At 36.9% G+C, this 9,829-nt stretch overlaps 1 protein-coding gene across 5 annotated transcripts in view; it reads left to right on the top strand.

The window, feature by feature from the left end:
• The window catches only part of Eya1 (EYA transcriptional coactivator and phosphatase 1), a 163,423-nt gene extending 154,002 nt beyond the window's left edge, over positions 1 to 9,421 (top strand). For all 5 annotated transcript variants that reach the window (XM_023722405.1, XM_023722403.1, XM_023722401.1 and 2 more), the window contains one exon: positions 7,478 to 9,421. In XM_023722405.1, coding sequence (XP_023578173.1) covers positions 7,478 to 7,558 — 81 coding nt within the window. In that variant the 3' untranslated portion in view covers positions 7,559 to 9,421. The remainder of the gene's footprint in view (positions 1 to 7,477) is intronic.
• The last annotated feature ends 408 nt before the right edge of the window (positions 9,422 to 9,829 follow it).

The following is a 9,829-nucleotide window of genomic DNA, read 5'->3' as shown; positions in this document are numbered from 1 at the left end:
ATTGCAATTTATAGTCAATATTATCTAAGTTTGTTCTGTACAGAAGTATGGAATGCCTAATGTTTATGAGAAGAAAAGCCCTACAAATTTTACATTATACTATATAAAATCCAGATTAAAGTTCAAGGCAATGAAGTAAGTGAAGCAATGGCTAGCCATGCTATAGGATGGATTATCATCCTGATAAATAACAAGAATTGCTACTAAGTTCAAACCCTTGTATCCAAGTCCTTCTCTTAGGCATTCTACCCACTATTTCATTAATGCTCACAATGATTCTATGAGGAAGGAATAGACCCACTATACAGATGAAGCACAAGAAGGTTAAATAACTTGGCCAAATCAAACAGCCAAAGAGTTGCCAAAGTAGCAGGGGAGGTACAGTGGCACCCGCCTATAACTATAGCACTCCAGGAGGCTGAGGCCAAAGGAGCACAGGTTTGAACTCAGCGAGACCCTATCTCAGAATAAAAAGTGCTGGGGATGTAGCTGGGTGCAAAGGCCCTGGGCTCCCTTCCCAGAGGTACTGGGCATCGGGGTGAAGAAAGGCACCAAACCAGTATCTGAATCCAGCCATGTCTCTGGCCATGAGCTTTCTAACAAAGTTCCTTCAAACTACAAACTTCATTGAAGTGTCTGTCTTGAACATGATTTCAGTTTTTAAAAATATGTGTGTTTTAAAAATAAATATTTTTCCTTTTTTGGAGGCAGATATACTGTATAACAATACAGTTGTCTGCTTTCTCCTGATTTTTACATTCATGATTAAACTTTTAACAACACATCATTAATTCTGATACTTTAGTTACTGAGCACCTTAAATTACTAAATAAAATGTATGGCGAGTCAGTGAAGTTCTGCACATTCGAGCATGAAAATGTTCTACAAAATCAAACATTGTGCATTTCTTCAGAATCAATTTTAACCACTTAGATTGCATCTCAGTTTTCTACATTCTTTTACAATCTACTATAACATTCTCCTCATTTCCCTATAGAGATGTTTTCATCTCCCTAATAACGTTATTTTGCTAGGGAAAGAAATTTTCTAGTTGCTTATGCTGTTAAAGGTCACTGGAAGTCTATTCTGTCATCCTGATTCTCTTTGCCAAAATAGTATAAGGTCTTTCATAAGTAATTTAATCTAACTGTATAATTAGTATCATAAAAATACTTTTTTCAAACAGAAAAGAATTTTTTAACCATGAAATGACTTGCTTATCATGCAGTATCATTTGTATGAAACAGACATGTGTAGATGTTTGAAAAAACAAAATGTTAATATTGAGTACACTTCTACAGTAAGAATGGCCTTACTAAAATAACTTTATTTACTTTTCAGAAAACTATTGAAAATAAATCTCTAGCAAATAACATGGAAAATGGCAATAGCCATTTTTTGCATAACGAGTAACAAAGGCTTTATTAAAAACTGTTTGGCCTAAATATGCACTCTAAAAGTTGTTGAAATCCAAGATAAAACTGAGAACCTAACTGATAACACCTGATATTAAATTTAGGATACAAATATAAGACACTTTCATTTTAAAAGTTATAAAATAATTTAATTGTTGATTAAGTTTTACGTGGTATATAAAGATGATAATAATGCAACTTACTGGACTTAATGTCATTTATTAACACTTAATGATCATTTACTGTATGTCAGGTATCAAACTGGATTTCATCTTTATGCTTAAAGAGCTCATTTCTGTTTAGAATGAAGCAGAGATACAAATAATTAAAAGGCAGTGTTGTTAGAAGTTTCAGAGTGAGTTATTGGAATAAATTTTTGAGGGCCATGTGTATGCATGTCCATATGCAAACTACCTAGAAATGGCATGGATGCGGAATTCAGTGAATACTTGTATTTTTAAACAAAAATGGAAATTTTACTTTTTTCTTCTCTTCTTAACTGTAGTATTATCTATACCAGTACATAGATCAGTGCATTTCTTGTCCTTTTAAGCAACTGCATTGGTGTTCCATTGTGTGGGCGTGCTATTATTATTTTATTATTTTATTATTTAATATATTTAGTACACGGTCTACAGGGTCTCACTATGTAGATCAGACTCATAGTGATCCTCCTGTTTTCAGCCTCCCAGGAGCTGGGATTACCGGAGTGTGTTACCATGCCCAATCTCAGTCCTTGTCTCAGGGTACCCCAGGGGCAGGGCTGGCATGGCATGCTGGGATTGAACCTGGTCCCTGCATCTGCCCAAGCAGGCACTTTAATCCACTGAGCTATATCTGGCTGGCCTGACGTACCATTATTTAATCAGTCCTCTGGGGCTGAACATTAGGTAGGTTCCAGTATTTATTATTAAACAGAATTCTGCAGTAAATGTTTTTTATGTGGTTTGAGTCCATGCAAGTGTAGCTGGGGATAAATTTATAGAAATACAATATTTGAATTAGACAGTAAGTGCTTTTATCTCTATTAATACATTTTAAAATAATTCAGGAGAAATTCAGTTCACATGTAAGTATCCATGTACCCATATTTTTATGAGAGGAATTGTATATGTTATCAAAAGGATAAGTATAAAATATTAAATGAAGAAGGGCAGAGTAAGGAAATTTGGAAAGTTTCACCTGTAGGAGAAGCAGGAAGAACATGTTGTATTTTAGTTCAAGAGCCAAGTCATGTGCTCCTCTGGTACCCGTTTCTCTCAACGAATGGCTCCCTGAGAAACTAATTTTGGTTAGGCTTCATGAGTAGCTCGATTTCTGGACTCTGGGCTCCAGTTACTTGATAGGCTATCTCCACCTAGTTATCACATGTCATACCTAACTGAATAGCTGAATGAAGTGATCCTAAACTCAGCTGTCCTAAACCAGTTTACCCACTTACTCAGACATGTTTGGGTGTGTTCCCCACTTCCAACTCTTCACTGACTCACATGAATTTTCTCTTCGCAATGTCTCCCAACCAGTGTACTCACTATATCCCACCGTTACCACCTGGTGTCTCTGCTACTTATTACTACTACTACTACTACTACTACTACTACTACTCTCTCTCTCTCTCTCTCTCTCTCTCTCTCTCTCTCTCTCCTAATTCTATCATGCCCTGGCTTCCTGTGGTCTCTCTGCATTGAGGGAGTGATATCTTCCTTTCCTTTCCATTTACAAGTTAAAAATCAAAACCCTTTGGTTAGATATTCTGAATGCTTTTGTAATAGAAAATCCTCATTTGTTATCAGTCTCTAGGATGAGCACACCGTTTCAGCACCACCACTTCCACACGAGTGATTGCAAATGCTCCATGCGTGCCACCCGTCGGCTTTGTGCCATATATGCATCTCCTCCTAACTGCGACTCTCACCCTCTGACCATCTGCCTCCCCAACGCTATTCATTCTTCCAGGTCAACAGAAGCCCAACTCACTTTCCAGCATATATTGGGTTCCCCTCTCTCTGAGGTTGATTCTTAAGCCACACTGCCTCACATTATAATCAGACTTTTTCATCAGCTGTATCTTGTCCCAGCAGTAGACACTTACATTTCATAGATTGTATTCCTACTACAGCTATGGTGCTACACAAGTAGTGGCCTTTGCTTGCTTGGATAATAAAAATTATCAACATAGAAGTAATTTTGAGTTATTTCCACTACATTCATTTAAGGAGAAAAAAACCAGGCTCTGGGGAGATGCTGCCATAATGAGAAGTCATCACATAGTGTCATCAGCAGAGAGGACAGCCAGGTCTCTTCATTACAGCCTGTTTCTCTCTTTCCCTCTTTTGTCATAACTTCTCTCTGATTTCATGTAAGAAATACTTGTTCCACACTAATGCATAGAAAAAGTGTGCGCCCACCCATCATAGGAAGCGCCCAGAAATGCATAAAATGCTTCCATCAATTTTGTACCAAGTTAAGTTAGGGTAAGTACTATTGTACTGTATTAATTCTAATGATTTATCAGCAGAATTTTGAACCATAGATCTTCTCCCCTAGATTAGTTTTTGGTTGTTGTTGTTGTTTTTTTTTTAGAACATCCACTTGATAGTAAGCAATATATTTTAGATTTGCACATTTTTTTTCTTTTTCTTTTTCTTTTTTTTTTTACAAGAAGGAAACTGCTGGCTTTAGCAGACATCATTACTCTTAAGTAATGAAACAGTGCTGAAGCTGGTCTGATGTCATCAATGCAACTGTTCCCAGAATCTGTCAGCTGTGGTTACAAAGCCGTTGGTCCTTCTGCTTTAAGAAATAGTGTTAGTACCACTGCATTATGGTGATCTGTCTTACACTGCAGGTACAGTTCATCATTTGAACTGACTGTAGGCTGTTGTCGGCCATGTGTCTCTTAATAACACTCTCCAGGAAACCCAGTGCTGTTAGGATTTCAAGGTCAGTAAACAAGCCAGCGTAGGCTCCTTGTAAGTAAATCCCATCTTTTGAGATAGTATTGTGAGTACAATTGAAAACAGTTGTTAGGCTACCAACAACCTTATACCTCTACAGATGAGACTACAGCCATTGCATGAGTTGTGTTTCCTAATAAATGGAAACATGATACACCTTAACCAGTACCAAAGAATTTAGCTAGAATTTTTTCAGTTCCTTTCCTGTGTCACTTATTGCATTCCTCACTGTTTCTAAATGCACCATACCTTTCAAGTTACCATTGATAGCGATTGTGTATGTATAAAAATTGTCTATAGGAAACATCTAATTTCAATTAATCAACATGCAAAAAGGTTGAGCCTATTCTGAAAGAAAATCATCCTACCTGATAAGGATTTGTGAAGGTAGATATCTTACAAATTCTGGATGGCTATGGGAGGAGCCTTTGTCATTCTTTATTACATAAAATCAATAAAAATGAAAAGAAGCTGTGAGGAAAGGCAGTGGATCGCTGGCAAATTAAAGAAAATATGAAAAGTACATTTTAAAATACAGCACTTAAAAATAGATGCCAAATACAGTAGATGGCTAAATATTAAGAGTTCTGTATATGGTTGGATACTTGAAAACTTTGAAAATAATGACATTCTTATAAAATGTATATAGAATGAATTTTAGTACTAAAATGAGCAGGATGCTGAATGGTCCATCATGCATATGTGTATGTCTATTTAAATCATGTTTGAATGTGTGTACACAAGAAAATACACTGAAATGGTTATGGTTATTTTGGGGGTGTCAGATAAGAAGGGATTTGGGGGCCTGGGGAGATAGCTTGGTGACACAAGAGCCTACCTGGCAAGTGCAAGGACCCAAGTTCAGTCCCTGGTATTGCATGCTGTGCTGGCCCCAAACCGGATGTGGTGGTGCACACCTCTAATCCCAGCACAGGGGATGCTGAAATAGGACGGTTAATTTGAATCCAAACTGGGTATCCAGACCCCGTAGCAAATAAATAAATAAATTTTAAAAGATGAGATATATGTTTGAATAAGGAAAACAGAGGGCTGCTTTCTGTATTGAAAGTGATAATTTTCGTAACACATATCTATGGATCACAGTAGCTCAAACTTTTCAGGGTCTTATGAGCAGAGTAGGGATGGATGCGTGTGTCTATTTTAACCTGTGCTATGGTGCTGATAATTGATACAGCTCAATAAAATGTCTATAAAGAATACTTAGGAGATAGTACAGCAAATGACTTCAGATTCAGCATAGAGCTGGTAGGATTCTTGGTTTCAGCCTTTCCCAGCTCTTACTTAAACCTCTCTCTTCCTTCTTGAAGATTGTTTTTATCATCAGTATAATTAAGATAATAGCACCTACTTATCTCTGAGCATCTGGCTTAGTATCTGATGCAATATCCAATGAATTATCATTAGTATCAATAAACTGCAGTAGAACTGTCCTGCCCTGCACCCTCTGGCCCACCCAGCCAGTCATATCCCCAACTATATGTCTTTCTCATGCTCAGCCAGTGTGCTAAATATGAATTTCTCCTTTATCTTCTATACCCCAACCCTCAGAGCTATCCTAGCACGCTCCTGAACGCTCACCCCGTCATGCCTAGCTCCGTTATCAAGTCCTCTTTGCAGGCATTTCCTCAGCTCTCCAGGCAAAGACAGTTTCTTCCTTTCTGTTCCTCTTAAAACAGAGATTACTTTTCATGGTTGTTGTTCATTTATACTCACCCACAGACCATGAAAGGATTACTCAGAGCCATGTGCAGTTCTGGTTCTTCTACACCTAGCTATTGTGCCTACAGGATTTAAAAAAATCCCGAGTGAATAAATGCAGAGTGTTGCACCTTAAAATTTAATGGAACTAAGTAGAATATCCTTCTATACACCTATAAAAAAAATCTTAGGTACACATGTCTGAACTATTTTGTTTTTGAAGAATTACAAAGATTATAGCTAACCCAGAGTTGTATGGAGCCCAGACTAGAATATAGTACATGAACTGAGGTGAACATTCTGTTAATAAAGACATTTAGTGGTTTGTTTATTGATATTTAACAACCATGTGATCAATACCAAAATAGTAACTTTTGTCATTACCTATAGAATAAAAAGCAAAACCTGCCTTCTACTGTTTTTCTCCAAGCTAGATTCTCCTTAGTCTGAAATTTTCCCAGATATCTCAGAACTACAACTGCAAATTAAACCTCAGCGTGCCCACTTTATACATCTTAAAAATTATTTATGAAATAAGCAGAATTTTGTCCTCTAAAATGTGGTATTATATTTCTCTTATTTGAGAAAAGTATTTTGTTGTTGCATAAGTACATATCATAGTCTTTCTGAAGTGAAATTTTCTGTCATGTTTTCACCTTTCATGGATTGAGGTGATGTGTTTTGTCCTGTTTTTCTTCTCTGGTTTACATGTTTCACAAACATTCTCGTCATTTACACAAATATTCCCATCATTTGAACTTGGTTTTTAGATCAATGACTCTAATAACATCTAAAAAACTTATCTAAGGATTGGGTATAAGTATGTAGAAACTCACACAGACCAACCCTAGATGTCCATTTAAAGTTTTTCTCATCTGATAGTCATTTGAAGGTCAGTATGAAGAATAACTGATAGAAATAAATGAAGAAAGAACAGTTGCCTCTTACAAGAGCAAGATTATGTTTGAAAAAACATTAACTGCTATCACCTAAAAGAAGGAAATCTGTTTACACTCATGAAATACAAACTTCGTTTAACCCTTCAGCATTAAAATATCCACTACATGCATATTTTGAGGGGACACTTCCTCAGGAAAGTTTCATTCATACTGATGGTTTTAGTTCAAGTTCAGAACTGGCATTTGAATTGCACTAGATAGATCTTCTTAAGAGGTATCTATCACCTCCTTAAAAGAAACAGACTCTAGATTATATTTAAAAACTCAGTCCAGTATTCTTCAGAGAGGATCAAGTTTGATTTTTAATTTTAAACTGCTGTAATACTGAGAAGTGCTGAAATGAATGTGGCAGTGAAGTCCAGTAGGTATTAGAAGGGCTTGTCCTGGATGCGTTCTCTGTCCTCACCATGTGTCTGCCCCTCTGCAGCACGCGATGCCCTTCTGGAGGGTCTCCAGCCACTCGGACCTCATGGCCCTACATCATGCCTTGGAACTGGAGTACCTGTAACCACCACCTGGACTATGAAATGGCACGACTCCCCTGTGACCAGGGCCGGATCCAACAGGCTGGGTCTCACGTCAGCGCTGGACACCAGAACGCGGCAATTTCAGCATACTGATGCACAGCTGCTGTCTGTCTTGGCCGCTGCCCTCGCAGTTAACAGAGGACCACATCTGTTTCTTGAGAAAGGCTGTTGACTCTAGTACTGTGAATCCATTGAAAGTAAGCCATGAAAATGTTCTAGCAAGTGTAAAGTGTCTTTGCCACACTAACTACACGGCTCAAACCTGTGAAGGAAGGACCTGCAAGCACTTCAGCTTTTAGCATTTTCAATGTGACAGAAACATCTTCTCCAATACAGCAAATCTGATTGCACAGGAAAAACTGAAATGTATCCTCGAATACCAGCGGAGGGATTTTCTCGTTTACTTTTTGATGTCTCATCCCCAGGGTAATCTATACATCTCTACTTATTTATGAACAGACTTTTTAAAAAACAGATTTACTGAGGTATAATTCGTATACCATATAACTCACACAAATAGACTTTTTGACGTCAAATAATTGAAGAGATGATAACATAAGAAATAAGTGGTTAAAGGCCTTTGCCTCTTGCTGTGGCAAGTTCTTTGAATATTAGCACATTGCAAAGTAAAGTATGTCTAATTTAAGCATATAATATGTACATCACTGAGACAATCATGTACAGAAAGAATTTTGGGTGTAAATTTGTAATAATGGATGATTCTTTTACATATTGTTTAGTGAAATGATATTGAAAGGTAGTCATGCCTTGATAGTGAAGCTTGAGGCAACCCGCACACACACCATGTGCAGTGCCTTATCTAAGGATTGGGTATAAATATGTAGATAATGGATTTTTTTTAAATGCTGTTGTCAAGACCAAAAGCATGAATATTAAGTGTCAGTAAGGATTTTGTTTTCCAAATCTTTATTCCCATCAGTTCTTCTGAGTTTTTTTTTTTTTAATGAGGTTAGGAGGGCACTGATTGAAAGAACATAGTTTAATGGATTTGAAAGAGAAATCCAAAGTCCTCTTACCACCTCATTTTTTTTCTCATTTCAATACTAATGTATTATATGTAACTACTTGGAAAAAATGATGATGCAAATGCTTCATCCCACAGAAAGAATATAGATGATAGATATATTTTATTAATAAAATGGTTTGTGAATTGGAGGCTAGAGAGTTTTCACGTGCTCAAAATTATTATTGTACCTGCATTTTCTTGTTTAGATAAAGGAGGACATTAGCGCATAGCTGGAAATCAGCACAAATTTCATTGCTCCCTTCGTCTGTATTCTGTCTTCCTTCCCACTAAGTTCATTGCCACCGATGAATGGTGCAGTCATCATCAACAAACAATAATGTTACCTATCTCTTATATTAGGTGTTCCATAATAAGCATACATCTTGGGAAATAAAAATTGTCACCTCTGTTATACCCATAAGGAAGTTTCTCCAAAAGCAATTGATTTGGCTGGATACTAGTCATTCTCCTCTAAAGCTTTCATGTCCATGGAATTACTCTTTGGATGAATTATCTTTGTTATTAAATGTCTTGGGGGGGCACCAGCCTTGACCCAGACTAGTAAAGAGCTACTCCATCTTCTTCTGAAAGTTTGTGTTGCTGCTAGAATTAGTCATTTGTGAATTCTCCAAAGTTTTTAACAGTTCAATTAGTTTCTTTTTTCCTTGTTTGCTTGAAGCAAATGGAAGTTGACAATTTTTAGCCCTTTTCTTTTCATGTTTATGCAGATTGAAAAGACAAAATTTATATTGGCCTTACTGTAAAAAGGTGTGTTGTGTCCACAATTGTGTACAGAATTTTTCTTCATTAATTTTGTGTTTAAATTAATAAAATTGATTTGTGAAGTACTGTATACTCCTTGAATCTCAGTGTCATCTTTTCCTATTGGTTCTATGAAGTAACAGCAGGGTCTTAGTTGCATTAGAACAAAGTCTGCAGCAAGTTGAAGGAAGCAACGGCAGCGATGGCTTCAACAGCCCTGCACGGCACCAGAACTAGAAGGCAAGGCCTGACTTTGTGAGCATCATAAGAACTGATGCCTCACAAACTAACAAATTGGACCCTGACTCAAATTTGTCAACAGTAGAAGAGAATTCAGCATAAGAGATTTTGGATTGCAGATCATAGATTTAGCAACTTAAATATTCAAGAGATAAGGAATACAAATATAAGACAGTTTCATTTTTAAAAGATATCTGTGACTTGCCTGATTAATCACTGACCA

Source organism: Octodon degus, unplaced genomic scaffold (genome assembly GCF_000260255.1).
Source record: "Octodon degus isolate 3935 unplaced genomic scaffold, OctDeg1.0 scaffold00091, whole genome shotgun sequence".
In the NCBI taxonomy this organism is placed as follows: Eukaryota; Metazoa; Chordata; class Mammalia; order Rodentia; family Octodontidae; genus Octodon; species Octodon degus.
Note: the sequence above shows the minus strand (reverse complement) of the source record. Positions and strands in the feature narration are given on the sequence as shown.